The sequence below is a fragment of the Camelus ferus genome, chromosome 9 (genome assembly GCF_009834535.1).
Source record: "Camelus ferus isolate YT-003-E chromosome 9, BCGSAC_Cfer_1.0, whole genome shotgun sequence".
Classification (NCBI taxonomy): domain Eukaryota; kingdom Metazoa; phylum Chordata; class Mammalia; order Artiodactyla; family Camelidae; genus Camelus; species Camelus ferus.
The window spans coordinates 54,897,463-54,922,953 of record NC_045704.1 but is presented as its reverse complement, the minus strand read 5'-3'; the positions used below and the strand labels follow the sequence as shown (position 1 = coordinate 54,922,953).

Sequence of the window (25,491 nt, the reverse complement as noted above, 5' to 3'; positions counted from 1 at the left end):
TCTATTGATAGCAGTTACGGCACTGGGAATGGATCTGGAGGCAGAAGGAGGAGAAACAGGGATTCAGGGTGACTCTCAGGATTCTGGTCTCCACAGGGTGCTGGTAGTGTGGCTCTCCAGATGGGGAGGACTGAGCCAGGGCCAGATAGGAGGGGGTCCCAGATCAAGAGCTCACTTTCAGACATGGAATATCTAAGACACCCAGTGGGATTGGGTACATAAGGTGTTGGAGAGAGGAACTGCTTATACGAGGCTTTGGGCTGGCGTACACTCACAATGTAGGGCTATCCATTAGCTGCATCTGGGATGGGGGGCCCTAAGAAACACCAATGCCCTGATCACAACCCGTAGATCAGGTAAATGTGAGCTCTGGGAGCGGGCACCCAAGCATCGTATGATTCTAATGCCCAGTGATGGTTGATATCCAACAGACTTGAAGAGCTACCCAAAAGTGGAGCCCTTCTCTGTGCATATGGCAGCCCACAGGGTGAGCTGAGAAGACTCATCTTTGTGCGTTACTAAAAGAACTCTCTCTGTTTTGTGTCTATTTAAAATTCTATCTCTGTTGCTTTGGTGGTTGGCTGGATTGTATCTGTCAAAACAATGAACTGCTCATAGTCTTGGGTGTTCTTGTGTTACCTTCAGTTCCAGACCCTTTGTTCTGCAACTGTCTTGTTTATAGAAATGTCAGTCTCCTAATGAAGCCCCAAGGCTGCTTCATGTCTCCCATCCCTTTGGGGATAGGATATTTACAGTCTTCTTTGTGAACTTTTACCCCAGAGAACTCCCAGCACCCTCTGCCACTGTATACTCAGATCAGAGGAAAATACATTCAGACCTAGCCTGTTCTTCAAGCTCCAGTTCAATCCCCATTTCCTTTTTTTTCTACCTTTTGACTGCCTTCATCCAGTCTGCCAATTCCCTCCTTTCCTCACCCCTCACCTCTGGTAACCACAAATCTGATCTCCTTTTCTATGAGTTGATTTGTTTGTTTTTGAAGTTGAATTGACCTACAGCACTGTGTTATGTCCTGTTATACAACATGGTGATTTGGTACTTCTACATATTTCAAAATGATCACCATGATAAGTCTAGTTCCAATATGTCACCATACAAAGTTATTACTGTAGTTATTGCCTATATTTCCTACACTGTACATTTTATATGCGTGACTTATTAAGTTTGCAACTGGTAGTTTGTGCCTCTTAATCTCCATCACCTGTTTCTCTCCTCCCCCAACCCTCTTGCCCTCTGTTTGTTCTCTGTATCTATAACTCTGTTTCTGTTTTGTTATGTTTGCTTATGTGTTTTGTTATGTTTGCTTATGTGTTTTGTTTTTCAGATTCCACATGTAAGTGAAATCATACAGTATTTGCCTTTCTCTGTCTGTCTTATTTCACTTAGCATAATACACTCTAGGTCCATCTGTGTTGACACAAATGACAAGATTTAATTCTTTTATTGGCTGAGTAATATTCCATTATATATATCTATATACCACATCTTTATCCATTTCCTTTTATTATTACGGGGCACCCATCATGTGACTTGCTTTGTACCTGGCACTTGGGGTTACCATGATCAATGGGAGTGATATGGCCCCTGATCCACAGAGCTCACGCCATAGGACAGGATGCCTCAACTTCAGCACTATTAACATTTCACATCAAGTAATCCTTTGTTATGGGGACCCTCCTGTGACTTGTATGATGTTTTGCCAACATCCCCGGCTTCTACTCATTAGATGCCAGTAGATTGTTCCCATGCCCCCGAGGTGTGACAACCAAAAATATTTTCAGACATTGCTAAAATGTCCCCTGGGAAGCAAAATTGCTTCTGTTCAAGAGCTATTGCTCTAGGACGAAGATGACATTAAAAAAAATGCTCATAGAAGTTGATAAAGATGTTGACAAGGGCACAACAGCCAAAACATGGAAACAGCCTAAATGTCCATTGACAGATGACTGGATAAAGAAGATATGGTATATTCATATAATGGAATACTATTAAGCCATAAAAAACAACAACATAACACCATTTGCAGCAACATGGATGTCCCTGGAGAATGTCATTCTATGTGAAGTAAGCCAGAAAGAGAAAGAAATATACCATATGAGATCGCTTATATGTGGAATCTAAAAAAAAAAAAAAAAAAAAAGAACATAAATACAAAACAGAAATAGACTCATAGACATAGAATACAAACTTGTGGTTGCCAGGAGAAGAGGGGTGGGAAGGGACAGACTGGGAGTTTGAAATTTGTAGATACTGACAGGCATATAGAATAGATAAACAAAACAAACAAAAAAAGAATAGATAAACAAGATTATACTGTATAGCACAGGGAAATATATACAAGATCTTGTGGTAGCTCACAGTGAAAAAGAATGCAACAGTGAATATATATATGTTCATGTATAACTGAAAAATTGAGCTCTACACTGGAAATGGACACAACATTGTAAACTGACTATAACTCAATAAAAAATGTTTAAAAAAATAAAAATAAAAATAAATAAAGACAGTGCAGTCCAAGATGACTGGATAAAAAAATTGTGGTATATTTGTACAATGGAATACTACTCAGCTATAAAAAAAAGAATAAAATAATGCTATTTGCAGCAAAAAGAAAAGAAAAGAAAAAGATGATGACAAGGGCATAAACAAGAGAGATCTAATTTAACTTGGCAACAGTGGAGTGATAAGACCCCAATGTGAAGACTACCTGTTCCAGCCCAGAAAAATAGCTGGTATTGCTTACAACATGAGGCTTCTCTGATTACTTTATTGCCTTCTGTCTTCTCTAATTTCCTATAATAGCACTCACCAGTTTTGTACTATGCAGCCAGGCACAGTACTAAGCTTCTGGCATGTCTTATATCATTTTATTCTCATAAGAACCCTATGACCATAACTGCACCACAAGCCATTGAAGATTCACTACGTAAGTAAATTGAAAGGGGAAAAAAACTGAATGAAAGCTGAGACAGTCACTGCTTCTAATTCTTCTTTGTCCCCTGAGCAACAGCCTCCCAGTTAATCAATTACCACAATCCTTTTTCCACTATCAATGTCTTTATTGAGTCCTTCCTTTTGGGCCTCCAAAATCACTCCCCCAAGTTTCTCCCTCCCCCACATGTCTCCCTTTGGTCTTACTACTCCCTATAGCTAATCTCCCATCCTGCTGCTTCTGTTTTCCACCAGTGTTCTCCAAACTTCAGGGTTGCTCACTAACACCATCCTCTCACTGTTCTTGGCCTGCGGTCTCTTCTCATATCCTTTACTGAAACAATTCTCTTTAATCAGTTCCCCCAAAGCACTGAATCCACAGGTATCTTGTCATCCCATTCAATCTCTCTTCCATATTGAATATTGTTTATAACTCTCCTCCTTGGAACTTTTCTCTTCCTTGGAACCCTACACCATCCAGGTCCACCTTCCACTCCTGTTCTATAGATTTGGGTAGCATCCACTGTCCAGTTCCTTGCCTTAATCTCACTCTATACTCTTCTCTCAGGCATCACTTTAGCTTTCAGAGCCTTATTTGTCCTACCTCTGTGGAAGACTAACTTTCTTGGATCTCCAGCCTTGAGCTCGTTTTGGATTTAGGCTAACTTTTCAAATTTAGCTGGACACTCCACCTCAATACAACCTTGGCACATCACATTAAACATATCTCAAACAAAATACCTTCTCTTTTCTTCAAAGTCAGTTCCTTCCCCTCAGTCTCTCAAAATCTATTGTTTCTCTTAGTAGTAAGAATTATCCTCAGACCCTAGGAATCATTCTCTGCATTCATTTATTCATGAGTTCATTCCTTGAGCCTGTTGTGGGCACTATGCTTTACACACCGCCTGCCTTTATGGAGTTATCAGTCCATCTGGGAAGACAGATGAGCAAAAGAATTTACAAAGGGTTTTGCTGAGGATTATAGTAGGGAAGTCAAGTGTGTGGTGGGTCTCTCCTCTTCTGCTCTACCTAGACTCAAAGACCTAGCAAGTCCTTTGATTCTTTCATTATCAAATCCCTCCAATAGGCTGCTTGCTTTCCAAACTCCTGGCCTCAGCTCCAACCTCCTAGGTGGTCTTACCTCCTCTGACTTGTGCTCACTTCTCTGAACTCTCACACGTTGTATTGCCTTGCAATGTCCTGTTTCTTGGCTATCCCCTACCACCACTATAAGTTTATTCAGTGTAATGAATGCATGCTATTTGTCACTATATTCCCAGTAAGTGGCACAGAGTGCTTAATAACTATTGGTGAACTACTGAATGAATAGATATTCAAATAGATTCTAATCCCCTTTCCACACTCCCGAAGACTTCACAAAACTCAACAGTGCATGAGGTAGGTTTGAAGTAATAACCTAGGGGTAGCCAAGTGACTGCTCCAGGGCACAGCTGGTAATATTTGGAAAACAGGGACTGACTCTGTGAGCAACGAGAAGACACCTTGCATGGGTCACTAATGGCTTCTCTTTGGAAACATAACAACCTTGCCATGAGAGTGAAACCCTAGGGAAGTCCCAGCTTGTTCAGTCCCTCAAGCTTTTGGGGGACTGCCAAGGCGAGCCTTGCTGGGTGATATAGTTCTCCTTCCACTGCTGAGAGCCAGCTTTACCATGGGACCCTGGGCCTGAATGTGGAAGCCAAAGATGCTCAGGCAGCTTAGCAGGTCTGAAACACTTGGCTGTCATGGCCTCTTTCCCCCAGAGGAAACACACCTGCCATCCCCCTGTCCGCACTGCCTGTATCATCTCCTTGAATACCTGCGTTTAAATTCTAGCACTGCCACTTGCTTATTTTATGTTATGTGACCTTAGCTATATAATCTCTTGAAAACCTCAATGTCTGCATCTTTGAATGGGATTATAATAGAAGTTATCTCACTGATCTCTTGATCAGGATCATTTTAGAATATGGGTATTGGGCATGTTGTGTATACTCACTCTACTTTTCACATATTTAAAGCTTTAAAACTATCTTATCTGGGATGTGTGAAAATTAAATGAAATTAGGCATGTAAAATGCTGATCACAGTGTCTGACACAGTTCCTCACACATAGGAAGCCGCCAATAAAAGATCGCTCTCAACAGTACAGTGAAGCCGCCATCCATGCCATGAAAGCCTTGCAGTGCTGAGATGATCTTATCTATTTATTGGTTGGTTTGTTTTATGTTTCCCTCCACTGGAATTAAGTTTCATGAAGGCAGAGACCTTGTCTGTCTTTACTCCCCATTGTATCTCAAGTGTGCTCAATAGGCAGTTGACAAATGGTTATTGAAAACATGAACTGTGAAGACAGCCACCAGTTGTGTCTCCCATCGCAGCTCATGTCAATCACACATCCTCATCACTCTCAGCACCCCTCACCCCGAGACTTGGAGTCTTATCTAGAGATGGAGGCTCAGGGGGAGAGACAACAGCTGAACATAGTCAGGTTTGCCCAGAGTAAGGTCTCCTAATCCAATGCCCACCAAAGACTCTCTCTCTCAGAAGAATTCAAAAGACAACTCAGCATAAAGGATCAAAACTGAGAAGAATCATGGGAGAAAACTCAAGAGGCTGAAGTGGTCACATAGGAAACTCTCAGATGAGGCCAGGGCACAAAAAGGAAGAATCAGAGGTAGATACAGCATAGAACTAAGGGTCTTGCTTCAGAACCTTTGCCCATGCCACGTTCTAGCACATCTATTTTGATTCCCTATGATCTAATCTAATCCCCAGCTCTGAGAGCCCAGCACTGAACCCCAAAATTAGGAAGGCAGGGGATAAGGCAAAGGAATAGCATCTGGGAAGAGTTCCTCTCTAGGAGCATAAATAGGGGATTCTAAAATCTGTGGGGTAAACAAGGGTTACAATCTGACATAAGCAAATAGACAAGGCAGCTTTGGCCAGGAAAGTGAAAGCAAAGATAATCTTTGATCGCCTTCCAAAATAAGAACTTGTTTGTATCAGGGACCCTTCTGAAGGCAGAGGAGGTTGTGTCAAGAAAGAAAAGATGGTCAGCAGTGCTGTAGTGGAAGTCCAGCTCTGGTGCCTAGGAGGGCACCAATGACCCTTGGGTGAGAAGCTTCAGCAGCCTGGTGGTGGTGGGGAGGGACAGTGTGACCAGAGGATGTTCTGTTTATGCCACATCCTGGGTAAGCAGGAGCACGCTTAGAACCAAGTCATCACAAAGCCCTGTCCAGAGCAAGCCAATAATTAAGTGATTGTCAAACAAAGGGGCCTCCACAGTTTGGCCACATGACTCTGTCCTTTCTACACAGGTGACCCCAGCAGAAAGAACTGGCAGATATAAGTACCTGAGCAAGTGGGCAGAATGGGACAATCCCACTGTGTCCAACCAGTGACCACCAAAAGGAGGGGGATGTCTCACCAGCGTGGTTCATTCACTCAGGGCTCACTCACTCATTAACGTTGTGTTGGGTCTAATGTGCTCAGACTGAGAAAGAGGCCATAGTCGTAAAAGAGCTGGTCCCTGCCTTCAAACAGCTTACAATATGTTTGGGAGGACTTTCATTCCATGAGAATATCTGCCAACCTAAACACCCCATCTCAGTGCCTAATAGAATCATCATTCAAACTTTTACAAAATTAACCAAGTTAGCAAATACCTTTTATATGCCTCTCTGTAGAGGGCTAAGGCAAAGCTTAAACTGAATGATAAAAGAGGATATGCACTCACACACACACACACACACACATACACAAATCTGATAGACTGACTGAATTATAGACCCTCTCAGGACTGTGTTGATTCCTTACCGTATATACCAGTGACCCCCTTCCTTGCTGCATTAGCATCACTTTGTTTCTTGGGTTTCTCCATCCTCCTTCTCCAATCCTAATCAAGATCGAGTTCTGTATTTCCAACTGCCCATGGCTTTCCACCTACACTGCCCCTCACTACCCTCAAGCTCAAACCTGAAGTCAGATTCACCACATGGCATCTTTCAAACCATCACCCTTTTCAAACATTCTTATCTGTGCTTATAGTACCTGCATTTTATCTTTTCTGAGGGACATATCTTGCATCCAAGCAACTGCCAAGTTCTATAACAAGCAGAGTCTTGTGCACATAATGGGTGTTCAACACTTATTTGCCAATTGAATGGACACATTTATATTCTGGGGACATTTACGGGCCACTAGTAACCGTGGCTGTAACGCTGATAATGATAACGGTTAAGAGCAAGGCTTTGGGTGGCATATGGGTCTGATCTGGGTTTAGTCCCATCTCTGCGACTTCATAGCTCAGTGACTTTGGACACATAGTTTCCTTGGTCACAAGATGTAAGTTATTAGGATTTTGGGAATCAAATACAAAATGCATGTAAAGCTCTGAGCACAGAAATTTTATTTCCCTTAGTCCTTAGTCTACTGTCAATGTTTATCCATTTCAACAGTCTAACATTAAATCCAAAGGAGCCCAAATCCCAAACTGATGCCAATAGTATCCCATTTTAGAACCTTAATTGGACTATTTAATAAGTCCTAGAAGGGGGTCAGCATCCACCTAGGACACTTCACTTGGAGCATAAGATGAAACTTTCACAGAAAACATATTCTTTTTCCCCTCTCTGATCCATTGTGCCCAGTTTTGCAAATTCCAATTAACAATTATCCTACTCAACAAGTTTTAATGAGTGCTAGCTGTGTGTGCCATAGCTGGTTAACCAATTAGCTTGGAAGACCTTATTTTCCCTCTAAAAAGCTACTTTCCAGTTCCTAACAAGGTACCTCCTGCACTCAACAGCAGCTTCCCTGGCAGTCTGGGAATCCTCCCAGAGGAACACTCTGAGCCCCATCACATGGTTACAGTTAGGTGTGGCCGGCTTTCTCTCTCTTCCAGGGGACTGTGAAGCCCCCCAGGAATGTGCCCTGTACGCGGTAGATGCCAAATCAATAGTTAATATTCAACATATGCGAGAAAGATTGGAGGCGCTAGGATGAAAGTGCTGAGGGTGGAAAAGCAAAGTTACCTGTGCGTCTTCTACCAAGTTGAAAGAGCAGGCTGAGAAGGACAACATGTAACCTCAGAAGAGGAGTGAAGGAAACCCAGCGCATGCGGGTCAAAGGTCAAGGAAAACGAGGACCTCTGATTCCATCACCTGACAATATAACAATTGCATGGTCTTCAATTTTCTTCCCTCACTGCCTCTGGACAACACATGGCACATACACGATGCACACTGCCACATTTCTCTCTGTCCCCCCACCACACGAAAATGTGTACCAATTATAACACAAGCCAACCTCAAACAAAGCTTATTCCAAGTCATGGTGACTTAACACGAGTTTTGGTGTAACCAAATGAATCCATTTAAAATTTTCCCATTTAGTACAAATGAATTCTCTAGAATTGTATTGAGTCTATGGCATGCCCCATGACAATGACAAAGAACCTGAAAGTCACATTTCAGTCAGCCATAAAAGTAGGCAGTTCTTTTCTTCATCCTAAGCTTTCTAATTGCTAGGCATTCCATTGAGGGATTAGTCATTGGGCTTGAGTTGCCTAATTGAATCAGTCATTTTCCATGCCACTAAACACGTCGGGATACTTCCATGACTGATGTGGGCTGAGTTGGGTGTGTGTTTTGTGCATTTCTGCATGCCTACATCTTCAAAAGCAGAGGATAAAGAACACCGACAAGACAAACAAGCAAGAGACAATTCCTATTTTCTCGGTTACGCTGACGTTTGCCTGAGTTTACCCTGAGCTTTAGTGTTATGAGCCTTAGAGTTCCCTGAAATTGCTGCTCCCTGAAATTGATTTCCCAGGAATATTTGGACTCCAAGAGATCATGTCGCATTAGTGTCAACCACAGCATCATGGTCATTTTTTTTCTAAACATGCTTATTTGTTCTGTCTTCTTTCGTGTTCAAGTGGAAAAGTACAGAAAATAAATCTGACCTGGAATTACTTTGAAGACCATGGGTACTTGCTACTATACACAGAACAGAAAAATGTATACTGTTGCTACAGCTTTTCACACAGCCATCCCCAGAGAATTCTAGTGAAACAGTGGAAAAGCCAGCCAGTCTTCTAGATGCATGATTCCAGGTAATACCAGACATTCACATAGATAAATATCCCATTGATTAACTGAATTTTCTACCTTTGAACTGTTTTGTTTACTTTTGTCTTTCTTTCTTTTTTTTTTCATTGAAGAGGCTTGTTTTCCGCAGCACTTCAAAACTCCAAGCGTCAACTTGCATCTCATTTTAAGAGAGAATTTTATTATTGAGTTAAAGTAAAAGGTAAGATAGACAGGTCACTTTATAGTCCACTTCTCAGTGAATTGGGAAACTCCCTGATTTGTTTCCATCCACACTCCCTGTTTGCCTTCACTCCCGAGGCGCAGAGCCTGGGGGTGGGGGGTGGGGTGATAATCTCCTGGGAAATGATTCCGCAACTGATATCCTCACCTTGGCAGGATTTTCTGGATTAGGATTATCCTAATTAAAGCCCTATCCAAACCCAAACTTCACAACCGAACCAGTTTTACAACACACAGAAATTTAATTTGGCCTCACAATTGCAGCAAAAAAAGGAACACAAACAAAGGAAAAAGCTTCTGGAAATACTGCCAGCTTGATCCAACTAAGAAACATTAGCCGTCCAATGACAGATCTGAAGACAAAGGTTCAGATGAGACACAAGGTTCTGGACAGCAGTTGGTGAAACCTGCAGAATTTCCAGCCCAGGTGAGTCCCTTCAATATTTAAAAAAGACAGCAAAATACAAGGAGGAACCGGCTTTATCAGCTTTTTTGCACATCTAGGGAATAAGAGCCTAAATCTAGAATCCAGCTGAACATTAATCTCAGAACAGAATTCTGTTTAAGCTCAAAAAAGAAAAACCTATGGGACTTTCCCAGGTACAGTGAAACAAACCAAATTTGCTTATTCATATATAGCCTGGGAAATTAACAAAATCATGGCTTAAGTGCACATATCCCCTGCCCAATCCGTCTCACCACCAGCCACTTCAAGTCCACCTCCTAAAGAAAGCAAACCAAAACAGTGTAGTGAAAGACACCGGAGATGTGCTTTCATTTACTCCATGCTAAGTATTTTATTTAAAAATTTTAAACCTAATTTGAAATAGTCTCGCTAAGGCAAAGCAAGAGCCAGATCCTGCCCTGACTGAGAATCGCCGTGCCATCCACTTACCTGTGATCAGTATCGCCTTTTGATCCACAGGTAAAAACTCTTGGCCAGAAAAGTAAGTATACATGATGAAGCATGAAAGGGAGAAGAGGAACAAGCCCCAGAAGAGGGGTAGGCTGAGCAGGCACGCCCCTCCCCAGAGCCCTGCCAGGCAGACCACCTTTTTTCCCACCTGCCCTTGGCTCTTATTGAGTCTCCAAAGAATTGTTCCTCCGAGCACTGCGGTGACAGCCAGGCAGAGCCACGCCATCTCAGAGAAGAAAGTCCCCATTTTCAGAGACTCGCTGCAGCTTTACGTGCTCAGGGCCAGTGAGACAAGTGGGCAAAAACCGGCTGGAGGCAACCTGGGTTAATATGAACGGAGAGGCAAGAGGGAGGGGGTGACAGCAGCCCTGGCTCACTCTGAATGAGCATGAATTAAGCATACTCATACAGCCACATATTTCCTGGTGGGGAATTTAAACCCTGCAGTTTAATATAAATACTAGAGCACTTCCTATTTGATTGCTCCCCCCCCCGCCTCCCACTGTACACACGACACATATGCACACTCACCTGCAATAAACACGCATTTTTTTTAAATGACCTTTGGAGAGATAACTAGTGGGGTAATAATTGACAGAATTCAATCTATCTAACAGCAAATAACGAAACCTCTTGCTAACAGGAAATCTCCATTAGGAGCCTGTGTTGTGCTGTCTGTCGAGTCCTTTTCCTGATGGGGCGCGTGCGCACGCGCGTGTATGTGTGAATCCAGGCAGCCAGTTTGGATGATTGGTTCTGGCAGGGGATGGCATCACTGACTGTCCATGTCTGCAGAACTCCTGCTATCTCCCACTGGAGTCAGACTGAAGGGTGAGATGGAGAGGAAATAGAGGACCAGAGGATGGGATTCTTGGCAGATGAGAAATGCGGTGGGCTTGCCAGAGAAAAGATATGCCAGGGAGAGACAACGACAATCATAACACAACGAATAATGGTCAATATGTATTAGTACTTATTTGTGCCAGGGGCCATGTTCAGCTGAGACCCTATTCTCTGGCAAGCTCTGCTCCAGCACTGGCAGTCAACAGTCAATATGCTCAGCCTCTTTGAACAAAATACCCCTAGGAAGTAAGCTCTTTTATTCTAGTAATTTTACGGGTGAGGCCGTGAGGCACAGAGAAGTTAAGAGACTTGCCCAAGATCACACAGGAGGGAGATAAGCAGCCTTGTTTCAGAGCTTTATGCTCTTAATCACTTTGCTCACCTTAGGCAAAAAAAAAAAAAAAAAAAAGACAATTAGTGCATCATGTACTAACCCTTTCTTATTTGGCCTCATTTGAACCTCATGAAATTATTTATATGTATTTATATTAAACTTTAGGGTTTAAATTACCCACCAGGAAATATGTGGCTGTATGAGTATGCTTAATTCATGCTCATTCGGAGTGAGCCGGGGCTGCTGTCACCCTCTCCCTCTTGTGTCTCTGTTCATATTAACCTAGATTGCCTCCAGCCCATGTTTGCCCAGTTTTCTCACTGGCCCTGAGCACGTAAAGTTCAAGGTGGATATTGTCGTGCACATTTTACAGATGGAAAGCTGAGGCTGTAAGAAGAAAAGTTTCTTAGGTAGAAGGAGTAGGTCCAGACCCACACCCATGACTTAACTGGCTCAAAAGTCAGTACTCTAGAGCCTCCACACCTCACTGACCACCAGCTACAATGCTGACATTTCCACAAGAGGGCGCTGCCCTACCTGGGCCTTAGGCGTGTCCTGTAGGGGAACTCAGAATTCAGATAAAGGCTGAGTGTTGGCATATCTGGAGAGACAAGAAAAGTTCTCACTTTGAGGTCGGATGACCTGTATTCAAATCCAGTCTTATCTCTGCCACTTACTAACTAGGTTGTCAGGTGGGTGATTCACTTCCCATCCCTTCAGTTGTAAAACAATAAAAATACCAAGGTAAGGCACTAAACACATGCTACCCAGCACTGTGAAGGAAAAGCTGGGCTGGTCTAACAAGATAACTCACAAGTCTAGGAATGTGAAGGAGAGGCTGGGCTGGGCTAACAAGATAACACACAAATCTAAGTATTGGAATACTGATCTGAGTTCTGCTAGACTAACTTGTAAATCTAGGTTAATTAGTGTTGGTTTGCTGTTCAAGATTTTTGCTAGCCAGCTGGGTTTTCAAAGATACATATCTGGCTTTGGAATGTTGGTTTGCTGCCTCCCTGCCTCCACTTTTGTGATGATAATGCTGCTAAAGCTGTTCCATGCCTATTCGCCGAATACCCCAAGCTTGTACTTTACCCTATAAAACCTCATGTGCACATCTTGAAGGTGCTCAGAGCTTCGGAGCAGAAGCCCCTGAGCCTGCCGGCATAATACATCTGAGTACCCCAACCCTCCGAGTGGTGCTTGTTTCTTGACTGGCCTGTCGTTTCCGTAACAGCACAACAGAAGGAGCCTCAAAAATGCTGGCAATTTGTGTTTTTTTTTAATAGGAGAGGAAGAACAAGAGGAATAAAATAAAGTGCACAGTGGATTAGAGACTTGTCCCAAAGTATGGCGGATGTTAGCGCATCCTGAGGACTGTGGAGAAGACTTCAGTTATGAGTGACGTCGGGGAGGCAGGACTTTGGAGGAAGTGGACCAAGCAGCCTATCAAGTAAGAGGGTAGATAGAGCTTTGGACGAGGGGCAGGGAAACTGGCTTCTGGCCTCAGAAGAGCCTTGGGTGAATCACTGCCCTTGACCAGCTCAGCTGTAAAGGGGTCTGAGGCAGAGCCCACCTGGGCTCAGGACTGTCTCAAGACCCAAGGGATACTGGGTGCAAACCATACTGTGCTGTGGGGCCTCAAGGGGCGATGACAAAGCCATTATGGGGGTCCCACGGGGTCCATGGCACCTCTCGTCTGCCCTCCCAGCCACATAGACACCTGAGGTGGAGAGATGTTTCTGGCTCCAGGCCAGGGAGCTTCGGGGTAAGGATTTGAAATTCTGTTTGGCCAGCCCTGAGCTCCCCCTCTCTCCACACACTGTCGCCCCCTCCCTCTTGCCTCTCCGTTCATATTAACCCAGGTTGCCTCCAGCCTGTCTTTGCCCACTTGTCTCACTGGCCCTGAGCTCGTAAAGTTCAAGGTGGATATTATTGTGGATATTACAGAATGGAAAACTGAGGCTGGGAGAGGATAAGTTACTTATGTAGAAAGAGTAGTTCCAGACCCACATCCATGACTTAACTGGCTCAAAAGTCAGCACTCTGGAGCCTCCACACCTCACTGACCACCAGCTACAATGCTGACATTTCCGCAAGAGGGCGCTGCCCCACCTGGGCTTTAGGCGTGCCGCCTTCAGCCTTGTGCTTGCCTGTCCCAGGTGCTGGTACTTCATGATCCTCAAGGCCTCCTCAGCCAGCAGGATTCAGTCAGGCTAGCTCTGGTTCTCTAGGATGCGGGGTTGTCACAGCTCTTTGCTGGCCTTTGTCAGTGGTTCCCATGCTGGGGCTGGAGCCAAACGCCCACGTGGGTTTCCAGATAGGTGCGCGCCCACCGAAGACAGAGTGAATCTGCTCCTGGGGCAGCCTGCGTGGCTTCCCAGCTTCTCAGTCCTGGGGTTCCCAGGGAGAAGGGAAAGCTGTCGTGACATGGAAGTCTAAGTCTAAGTCTATTGGAAAAGGAGGTGCACATTGTTAAGAACATGATCATTAAAGCTTCACAGAACTGAATTCATATCCCAGCTCCAGCAACTTACAGCTGTGAAGCATTAGGCAAGTGATCTGCCCTTCCTGAGGTTCAGTTCCCTCCTCTGAAGGACGGTGGATGGTGGTGGAAAAGAAAGCTTTTTACCAACTGGGAACACAAGTAAGGAACTGCAGGTGAAAACTAGCCTAACCCCATCCTATCCCTGAATGTCGTCACTCAGACTGAGGACTTGAGGGTCCTAGTCTGTCTGAGGGCCGCTCTGCTCTGAATGAGGACTTCCTCCACCTGACTGAGCTGAATTGGGTATCCTTTCCGTCCCTGTCACTCTGTCCTGGAGCTCTCTTTGAGACCATCCTTGCTTGACCAACATCCTGTTTCTGGCAAACTTGCTTGTAGCTTTCCAAGGGGAAGGATCAATTCCAATTGGATCAATTCATTCTTGTTAATGTTGCCAAAGAGTCAATGTGCTGCTGCATTCTGCCAGGGGAGGTGCCTTCTTGGAGGTGCCTTCTGAAGACAAGATATCTTACCCAAAAGAGAGGATTTCCCAACCCAGTGGAGTGGAGGTGGAGGGAAATGCTGAGAATCCTGGAATGTACACTTTCTTAGAATGGATGGCTCTTGAGTTTAAATTTGAAGAAGTAACTTCCCATCTGAAACAGAAATTCTAACATCCCCACCAAGTGGTCATCCTTGCCTACTGCCAGTATGCCTCTCCTAACAGGTACTGTAAAGACTTTGAAGCTGACTCTTCAGTTCAGGACACACCTAGATATGGCAAATTGGACAAGACAATACTATGTTTGTTTTATACAGTCAATGTTCAGTTAATAGTCCCACAAAGTTGTTACCCTTTTATGGCTTCTTAGTCCTTCCCGTATCTCCACACATACTCCTGGGGTAGTTTTTCTTTGGTATTTCCTTTAGTGCAAGTGCTAGTGAGGAAACCTCTCAGTTTTTGTTTTCCTGAAAATGTCTTCATTTCACCATTTTTGAAGGATAATTTCATTGGATATGGAATTTCTAAGTTGACGGGTGTTTTCTTTCAGCATTTTGATACCTTTGAGAAGCTATGTTTTCTGTTTTCTCTGCTCTGTTGAATAAGCTCTCAGCAAAAGGGTTGATCCTAATTATTTTGTCTGCCATTACCAGAAGCAAAGTTCCTGAGTCTTTTTATACCTTCTGATAAGAGAATGGAAATAAATATTGCGTGAAAATGGAAAGGAAAAGAAAGCTGAGGTTACAATACTTGTATCAGACAAAATACCTTTAAAACAAAGACTGTAACAAGAGACAAAGAAGGACATCACATAATGATTAAGAGATCAATCCAGGAAGATATAACAATAGTAAATGTATATGCACACCAATGTTCACTGCAGTATTCATTACAATAGCCAAGATATGGAAGCAACCCAGGTGCCCATCAATAGATAAATGGATAAAGAAGATGTGGGATATATACACAACAGAATATTACTCAGCCATTAAAAAAGGATGAAATCTTGCCATTTGCAACAGCATGGGTGGGCCTAGAGGGTATCACACTCAGTGAAATAAGTCATATAGAGAAAGACAAATGCTGTATGATTTCACTTACACATGGAATCTAAAAAACAAAACAAATGAATAAACAACAAAGTAGAAACAGAGTCATAGGTACAGAAAACAAACAAGTGGTTACAAAAGGGGAGTGGGTTGAGGAAAGAAACAGGTGACACAGATTAAGAGGTACAAATTTTCTGTTGCAAAATAAATGAGTCACAGTTATGAAATGCATAGTGTACTGGCATATAGTCCAATAACTATGTAATGCTTTTGTAAGGTGACCTATTGTAACTAGACTGATTGTGGTGATCATTTCAAACTGTATAGAAGTCCCAAATTACTATGTTGTGTATCAGGAGCTAGCTTAGTGTTATGGGTCAACTATGCTTCAAAAACACAAAGAAACAAAGAAACTCTTAGGAAGAGAGATCAGATTTGTGGTTACCAGGGGTGGGTGGTGCGGGGAGGGCAAACTGGCAAAGGTAGTCAGAAGGTACAAAGTTCCAGTTACAAGATGAATAAGTACTAGATATAATGTTCAACATGATGAAGACAATTAACAGTCCTGTATGTTTTACATACAAGGTTAAGAGACTAAATTGTAAGAATTCTCATCACACACAAATTTTCTATTTCTTTAATTTTGATCTATACAAGATGATGGATATTCACTAAACTTACTGTAATAATTACTTCATGATGTATGTAAGTCAGGGCATTATGCTGTACACCTTAAACTTATACACCACTGTATATCAATTATGTTTCAATAAAACTGGAAGAAAACATTTTAATCTGTGGCTATGCCAATTACATCAAGGTTGTTTGTAGATAAAAACCAAATCTGGATCTCAGCATCGTAGAGGAAGGTATCCTATCTTTAGGTTTAATAATGTTTTATATTTTTAGTTTCTAGGCTGCAACAACTTTTCCTGTGTAATTTTCTTAGAAAATCTTTGCTATGATTCCGGCTGATAATTTTCCTTGGACTGTGACTAAATAATTGGACTACAACTTAATAATAAAATTGCCTAGATCAGTAGCTCCCAACTTTTGCACTTCATAGACCAGTAAAGTGCTTTTAAAAGGAGAGAGATACACGTTGAGTCACTGGTATTTAATTTTCTCAAGTGAAAATGCATTTAAAACAATCAATAACTGACAGTCTACACAAGAAAAGACATTTTAACATTGAAAAGGGGGAAACAGTCTCAGAATAAAATGTGGTCACATGCTGAGTATTTTTAACTTTATGAGAAGCCTTCTCTGTTGTCCTCATTTTTCAGGTATCACCCCCAGGACAGTAAAAACTTTGTCACCAACTGGCAGCAGACAATGGATTGCCACTTGGGGACCAAAATGTGAGATGTGAGAATGGAAAAGGTCCTGCTCTTAAGGTAACAGAATTTCATGCTCAGGAGACGTAGGGGACAAGTTATGGATTCTGTGGATGGATATGAAATCCCAATACTTTCACCTCTGCTCTTGTTTGGGGGCCCGCTCCCTTCTCTTAGCACTGACCGCAGCAAGTGGCAATACACAGCAAGCATCAAAAATGGAAAAGCCAAATACAAACACACACGCACACACTCTTTAAGTTCACTAAGTACATTTAAGCACAGATTACAAAGCAGTTCTCCTCCTGCCAAGGAGGTTTGTAATCTCAATAAAAAACATTTAAATATTCCCCTGCCACCCTGGTGGTAGTTTTGGCTTTAGGTACTCACAAATGTATAACCTGAATATTCACAAGTCTTTTGGCTTTCTGGGATCTTCCTTCTCTCATAAGGCTGGAATCCTGATGCCTCATACATAACCCTACATTATTCCTGAGGATTTGGGGGATTTACATTTCTCATAAAGCATTTCTTGCCTCCAGCAGGTCCAGGGAGGTCTGGCTCCCACCACCAAGTCCCCTTGGACCCCACGGGACTGCCTTCAGGCTCCCTTGAGCTCAGCGCCTTCTTTTCACAAAACAGAGCCACCACCACGCCTGACCTCCGCAGAGGGGTGAGTTGGGACAGGTTGCACTTCTGACAAATCCCCTGCCCACATCTTCTGCGGCTCTTGTGTATGAGTTTCCCTGGATGCTGGAGGGTGGGAGGGAGGTGGCCACTAGGGGGCTCTCCCAAGGAATACTGGAGCATTGGTGGCTCACCATCGCTGCTCTTGGAAACCCCTCGGCGCTGCCTGGCCCTGGAGTCTTTTCTCTGGCTGACCCTCTCCCCTGGGACTCTCCAGTCGGCTTGATTTACAAAATTTTAAGCCACGAGGAGGGAGGGTAGAGCTCAGTGGTAGAGCGCATGCTTAGCATGCACAAGGTCCTGGATTCAATCCCCGCTACTCTATCAAAAAAAAAAAGATTAAAAAAAATGCTAAGCCATAGGCCCTTTTATGCAAATGAAATAATTAAATGGAATAGCAACCAATGAAACAAAGGAAAGTTTAGCTGTCCTGCTTGAAGCCGAGGTGAGGTGTGGTACGGACAGCCATCATGCCCAACTTCTCCATTACCCATGAGGCAGGCGTCACAGCACCACAACGGACCCTCAGGTTCCTGGACACGTGACCAGATGATCACTGATTCAATCTAAGCTTGCAGTGAGGGAACATTTAACTAGAGTCATACGGACAATGAATATCAGAATTTGGTATATAACCAGGGCTCTTGCTGTGTGTGTGTGTGTGTGTCTAAGGGTGTGTGTATGTGCACATATGTATATGTGTATAGATATTAATCGGTATGAATCTGTGTGGGTATGTGTGTAGGCATCATGTGTATATATGTGTATGTGTGCACATGTGTATAGGTGTGGGAGTGTGTGGGTTTATGTGGGGCTGTATATGTGTATAGGTGTGTGGGTGGGGGCAGGGTGTGTGTGTGTGTGTGTGAATGTATGTGTGAATGTATGTATGTGTGCCTGCATTATGTATGTGGAAGGCTGATGTGCATTCCAACCTTCCTCCATTACAGCTCTCAAGCCCAGCCACTAAGCACCTCCTTGGGGCCTACAGTCTGTAAACTGGAGACAATATTTATATACCTCATTGTGTCTTAGGGGGATCATGTGAGCTCAGTGCTGGTTAAGTGTTTAGTACAATGTCAGTTCCAAAGCACTCATTCAATAATGGTTAACTTCAGGAAACTCAGCCTTGCTTACGAGTCAGGAGACCATCCTGATCTTCATTTTCTTTACCTTTCCTATGACCCTCCTATCCATGGAGACCATCCACAAGCCAACTTTGCCTTTAGGAGCCACTTAGAACCATAAATCCAAGAATAAAGCAATGAGGGTGGATGGGGTGGGGTCAGCTACTGCAATGAACAGTAACAGACTGATGTAATAAATGGATTTTTATTTTTCATGGTTCATCAACTATTTACTAAGTGTCCATTCAGTGCCAATAATGGGAAATACAGACCCCTGCTTGTCTTCGAGGGACTCAAGTGTGACTGAGAGAGTAAGATGGACTCGTGAATCCATTGTCCTTGCCTCCTGCACATTGTGTATTAGAAAAATAACATTAGTAAAGAGCCAGCTTGAAAGATCCCTGAGTTCTATTTTGATCGATCTACTTAGAGACTGACAGGAGTTCTCTATCTATAAAGCTCCATGTCTCATGAATACATTAAGGAATCAACCCAAAAATATTTCTGCTCATGTATCCAAATATTTCTCTCTCTCCCTTTATATTCTCCTTCTTAAATGTCTTGAGGTCAGTCTACATCCCCCCTCTGCCTCCACTTCCTTTCCTCACTCTTGGGAAGAACTGAAGTGTGAGGATTCTACCCTGATAGAGGGGGGTGATGACGGGAACCCCCTCTCTCACTAGGCTGAATGTTTTGCCAGCTCCTTCCTGCCATGCACCCCCTTCCATATCGGTCAGCCAAGCCAGAGCAACCATTCTGTCAAGACGGTGATGCCACCAGGATCTCTGGAGGCATTTCTTAAATATGGTCTAGAGAGAGTGCCCCTTTTCACCGATCCATGGTGAGATGCCAGGCATCAGTAAGAACGATGCACTGAGTTTTCATAAGATTGAATACATTTAATTTAAAGGGTTATCTTCGGAGATTATAGCCTTCCTCTCTTTTTGGCTTTAAAATATCTTTTCGTGTGTGAAATGGTGGTGATATCACGGTTTGGTTGTTGTTCCTGCTTTGATGCCCTTACTTGGGCAAATTAAAAATTAAAAGTTGGCAAGTCTATGTGTCTCCCCAAATTTCGATCTGAAATCTTACCTGTGTTCCAACTTCAAAAATATGGGAGCCCCACTAAGATACAACAGGGTGGATCTGAGTAATACCAACCTTGGGTAGAAATCCACCTCTGCTACTTACTTGACTGTGTAAATGGCTCTCTCTTCTCTGAGCCACAATAGTGGGGTGGTGATTTGTACCTCCTGTTGGTTATAAAGACAATCCATGTAAACGTCCTGGAATATCAGAGTTTTCAGGGGCAGCCATTATCTCAAGAATCTTTTCAGCCTCCACCAAAACTCCTGCAATATAATTCTGTCAGTTTCTGTGCCTTCTTCTTGGGACTTACAAATTGAGAGATAGGAGCTGCAGGCAACCTGTGCACAGCTTGGTGTGGCTTCTCTCCTCTGGTCATGCCCCCAGGCTGAAGGTTCACAGAAGGAAACACACTAGCATCTGTAACTCCAGAAGGGAGATTAAATCTAGGATGAGTCAATTAGCAAGAAGACATTTCAAAATTTGGGAGCACAGCTGAATACCAAAAGTAAATTACACCATAAGCCAGATGTTCCAAGAACTTCTTTTCCATTTTTTTTTTTTGCCTGAAGGAAAAGGTTTAGTTCATAAAGAAAACAATGAGCAGAAATTGCTCTCACAAAATGGTTCATGGTTATTTAAAACGAGACCATTTGAAAATAATCAAAGATGTGTACAGTGATTTATAGAGAAAGTTGTTCATTTCAGTGTTATTTATCATATGTTAAACACAGAAACATCCTAAATGGCTTACCATAAAGGATTTGTTGTATAAATTACAGTACTTTCCTTTGATGGACTGCTATACGGCCATTAAAAATCATGTTTTTGGAGAATATTTAATTACTTGAGAAAATGTTTGCAATATTTTTTGAGCAGGGAGAGCAGGTTACAAAGTGGAATACGTAATATGATCATAGTTTATGTCCTTATAACCCAGATAACAGCTGGAACTTCCTAAACTTTGGGATCCAGATAAGATAGGCTCAAATTCCCAATCCCATAGCCTGGGAATGTCAAAGCCTTACCAAGGTTTCTTCAAGATCTTCTTTCTTCAAGAACCTACCTTCTCACAGTTCCTTCTGCTTCTTGTAAGTGACTGCTTCTCTCTACCATTCTGAACTCCATGTGAAATTCAGCCTCCTTGTCTATTTGCAAAACAAAACTTAAAGCAGTAAAATGAACCTTACTGAAGTTCCTCCTGACTTTAGTGGCTTGAGAGTTTCAGTGGGAGAGATGGAGGTGATGCGGGAAGCATTTACTTCACTGTAGTGTGGTGAACAGTGGCCCCACTAGGATATGTTCATGTCCTAAATCCATGAACCTGTGAAGGTGACATTAGTTGGGGAAAAGAGGTCTTTGCAGGTGTAATTAACTTAAGAATCTCTAGATAAGATCATCCTGGATTAGGAAGGACCCTAATTCCAATGACAGTGACACCTTTTTTTTAAAATTGAAGTATAGTTGGTTAATAATGTTGTGTTAATTTCTGGTGTACAGCATAGTGATTCAGATGTATATATAGAGATAGATAGACAGATAGATAGATACAGATATATTCCTTCTCATATTCTTTTTCATTTTAGGCTATCACAAGGTACTGAATGTAGTTCCCTGTGCTGTACAGTAGGGACTTACTGTTTATCTATTTTATCATAGTAGTATCTGAAAATCTCAGACTCCCAATTTCTCCCTCTACCCCTTCCCTCTCCCCCAGGTAACCATAAGTTTGTTTTCTATGTCCAATGACAAGTATCCTTATAAGAGACAGAAGAGAAGACAGAAGGAGACAGGGGTGGAGATCCCATGAAGACGGAGACAGAAAATGGCATTTGGTGCCACAGCCTAGGAGCACCTGGAGTCACCAGAAGCTGAGAAAGACAAGGAAGGTACCTCTCCTAGAGCCTTCAAAGGGAGCATGGCCCGGCTGACACCTTGAATTTGGACTTCTAGTCTTCCAAACCATGAGAAAGTATATTAGCACCAAGTCTATAGTAAGCTGTTAGGGCAGCGCTAGGAAACTAACACAATCACCAAAGTGCACAGAACATCAGAGGGACCTCCACTTCCTCACAAGGGCCCACGTGTCCTCCCACCCTTACCACTGTGGAACATCACTGCCTTCATAGATGCTTTCCCAGGCTTCTCTCACTCTCTCTTTAACCCCCTCCTCTTCGTCCTTCCCTTGTTGTCCATGGACTCCAGCTTCTCCTTCCTCTACCCTGCAGAGTGCTCAGCTCACCGCTCACTCTAGGCCCCAGTCTACATGTTCCCAACTTGCTTCCCTCGCAGACTTCCCACCTCAGTGAGGGCAACGTCATCCCCTTAGAAGTGCAGCACACAAGCATTGGACTTCTCTTGACTCTGACCTTTGACTCAACCCACAACCAGTCCATCAGGAAGTCTTGCTGGCTCTCCCTTCAGAATATATCCACTACTTGACCATTCCACTGCCACCAGCCTGGTCCAAGCACCATCACCTCCTGCCTGGATTGCAGCAACAGCCTCTGAAGAGGTCTCCCTGGTCCCACCCTTATCTCCGTACAGTCTGTTCTCCACCTGGCACCAGGGAAATCCTTTCATAACCTTAGCCCTATCACGTCACTCATCTGCTGAAAAGCTGGCACGGTCTCCCTATCTCACCGGAGTAAAAGCTAAAGCCCTTAAGTGGCTCCAAGGCTGGATGATCTAGTTCCTGACTTCTGTCCTCATTCATTTCATTCTAGTCACAAGGGCCCCCTTGCCACTTCCTCAAACACAGAGACACAACCCTGCCTTGGAGCCTTGCTCCAGCTGCTCTTTCTGCCTGGAATACCCTTGTCCACTTGCTTAATTCCCTCACCTATAATGCCTTCTTCAAGCTATTCTGCTTAATGCACCCTACCCCCACTTCCTCCTACCTCAGCATGCTCTAAATTTTCCCATGAAAATAACCCAAGTAACAAACTCCTGGCAACGACAAAGTCCACAATCTGTGTATCTATCTATCTATCTACCAAAAATGAAAGAGTTGTCATGAGGATGCTGGTATGTTTCTTCCAAATGAAATATGAAATCATATTTTTCCTAACTGGTGCTCATTAAATATAATTTGAGGCATATTACTCAAAAAGAATTCAAATACTTTCATCTGCCCAACTGTTTTGACAATGTGGAATGGCTTTGCCAGTTATATGAGGAGCATTTTCTCTATGTTGAATGAGGTAAATTTTCGGTTGTAAGGTTGTTTTAAAATATATTTAACACACATGATAAGATTAAAGTATTTTATCAAAAATATTGTGTTCACAATATTACATTTGGGTTGAAATGATCATGATTTTGATTTACCCGATCCTGAGTACAGCTAGATAAACAAGATGCTTCTGAATGAAAGAATAACAGTCCCTCCCCAGGGCCATCCCACGGGTAGGCAGGAGACCTTTCTTCTGGTATCTTCTCTCTCTCTTTCCGCATTCCCAACACCCTGTGATCCATGTTGTGGCTTTGGTCCCTGCTTTGCCCCATTTCATGTCCTACTTTCTTACCTAAGGCTCTCTTCCAGCTTCACCTCATTCCATAGGACTTGGGAGAGTGATGCAGGAGCCAGGTATCTTTGGACCCTAGGAGTGGAAGGAAGGAGGAAGATGGCAGCTCTGTGGTCTAGCTTTAGGTTGGGTTGTCTAAGAGATGATCAAATCTTGCAGACTGCCAAGGTTAACCTGCTGACACTCTGGGGTGTTACCCTAGTGAGGAAGCCATCAGGAAAACACAGTGGAAGCAGAAGAAATGGACATAGAGAAGGAGTCCAAGAGATCCTGCAGGACAAAATTAAACTAATGTGAGAATGAAGGAAAACAAGGGAGGTGGCAAAAGGGTACAGCCAATGCCAGATTTTGCTGGAAATAAGGGATCCACTTCTGGACATTAGGTTAAGACAAATGGACCATCCCCATAAATACATCCCAGTGCCAAGTTCATATGTATTTGGGACACATCAGCCCAGGGTTCAGAGCTGAAACCAAGAGAAATGAAGACTTCTTTTAGGTGAAGGATGTAGACATAAAAGAAAAGAGGCTGAAGGATCAATCTTAGGTTTTACTCAGTTAGGAGCTGAGGAAAAAATACAAAGGAGCCAAAGAAAGAAGATGGAGAAGAAGAGATGAAGGAGGGGTGGGGAAGGTGAGGGGGAGGCAGAGAGGAGCATAATTAAGGAGCATCAGTTAAAGGAGAAGGGATTCTATAGGAAAAGGTTAGGATAAGTGATACTGTCAGTGACAGAGAAATTCAAATACACGGTGAGAGAGGAAAGAGTCCTTGCAAAAAGGGAAATCTAAACAAATGGTAATTTTTAATTTGTCTTACCTAACTGAATCCCTAATGAAACATCTGTGCACGAATTGCATTTAGTATCATGTAATGAACTCATAGCATTCACAATATTGCCTTTGGTTTTATAGATGCATCTGAAAAGTATATACATTGCTTTTTAAGGAATGCCACCTGAATGTTCCTTACCAGCAAGGTTGGAGAAATAAAAGGAATTTCATCTCCCTACTGTGCACCATCTATTCGTATTATATTGTACAACAGTGGTCTCTGAGGGAGGAGGACTTTGGGGTATGCTGTGGGTTAGGTAAACACCCACTAAATATTGATGCATGCATAATTAGAATGACTAAAATAATCCTGGCATAAAATCATCCTCACAGTTAGAGGAGAGACAAAATGAAGTAATTTGATCGTGAAAATGAATACAAGTCGACTCTCAATTTTCAATGCAGCTCATTGAAAACCACTTGTTACTCAAATTTCACATTCCCTCCTGGTTTGTGCTTTTTTCCTCGCTCTGAGAAAGAGGGAAGTGAGAGGAGCATCCCAGGGGAAAAGCCATCCTATTGAGATGGTGAAGCAAGACAATCGTGTTTATTTTTCTAATACAATGGCTCCCAAACTTTTGCCTATATTGATTTTGTCACCCATGACACACTTTCATGGGCATCTCCAGGGTAATAGGCATCCTGTCCCCTCCCACTCAAACAACATTGAAATTACAAGACTGGTATTATTGTAGTTGGACTCTTTAACAATTTTATTGAGATGTCATTCACAAATTCACCCATTTAAAGCATACACATCAGTGGTTTTTACTATTCACAAAGTTGTACAACCACCACCACTTTTCATCATCCCCAAAATACCTACTGGTATTTCCTATAATCGCCTCCCAAATAAACCACTTGCACTTGAGTCCTTGCCTCAATGTCTCCTTCTGGGGAAACTCAACCTAGGACATAGTGGTTCTTGCTTACAATTCAATCAGCAGAATTCTTTGCCAAGTCTGTTCTGAGATACATCACCCCCTCTTAAGAAGATGCCCCCTATACTAGAAGGAAATATTGATGGGGTTTGTTCTTCCTTTCCTGAAGGGGATTCAAAAGAAGCAGGTGTGGAGCAGATGTCTCCTGGAGGACCCAGTCACTGTGGGGATGAGAGTCTTTTAGAGCCGGGCTGTTCTACAGCAGTAGGGAGTAGTCAGTAGGACTCCAGTTGGATGATAAATGAAACCACTGCCGTTGTCATTCCTAAAATTGTCTTACCTCTCACTGCACTGTGCTACACATGGAATGGTACTTGGTACACAGCAGGTGCCTAATACATGGTATCACTTAATAAAGATAGTCTTTGCAGACCAAGCTGAGTTCCAGTCCATAAGAAGGGAGAAAAGAGGACAAACCATTTCTTTTTAAGCATGTGATGCAGAAATTGCATACATCACTTCCTCTCATACTGTATAGGCAAAAACTTAGTCACATGGGCACATCTAGCTTCAGGGGAAGAAGATAAATGTAGTTTTTATTC

At 43.0% G+C, this 25,491-nt stretch overlaps 1 protein-coding gene and 1 long non-coding RNA gene across 6 annotated transcripts in view; one reads left to right on the top strand and one right to left on the bottom strand.

Moving 5' to 3' along the window:
* Positions 1 to 10,642, bottom strand: part of HSD17B2 (hydroxysteroid 17-beta dehydrogenase 2) — a 56,018-nt gene extending 45,376 nt beyond the window's left edge. The window contains exon 1 of one of the 3 annotated variants that reach the window (XM_032486855.1): positions 10,180 to 10,642. In XM_032486855.1, coding sequence (XP_032342746.1) covers positions 10,180 to 10,447 — 268 coding nt within the window. In that variant the 5' untranslated portion in view covers positions 10,448 to 10,642. Of the gene's footprint in view, positions 1 to 7,985; positions 8,129 to 10,179 lie in introns of those variants that run through there. The other 2 variants (XM_006183954.3, XM_032486854.1) reach the window with 2 other exon arrangements.
* Positions 8,678 to 24,177, top strand: LOC116665842. 3 transcript variants are annotated; one of them, XR_004322578.1, is made up of 7 exons: positions 8,678 to 9,067; positions 9,176 to 9,264; positions 9,549 to 9,711; positions 12,667 to 12,830; positions 16,700 to 16,810; positions 17,296 to 17,423; positions 21,368 to 24,177. It is a non-coding gene; the product is annotated as an uncharacterized LOC116665842 (long non-coding RNA). The 3 variants fall into 3 exon arrangements; XR_004322577.1 differs by having other exon boundaries at positions 17,293 to 17,423; positions 21,404 to 24,177; XR_004322576.1 differs by having other exon boundaries at positions 17,293 to 17,423.
* The last annotated feature ends 1,314 nt before the right edge of the window (positions 24,178 to 25,491 follow it).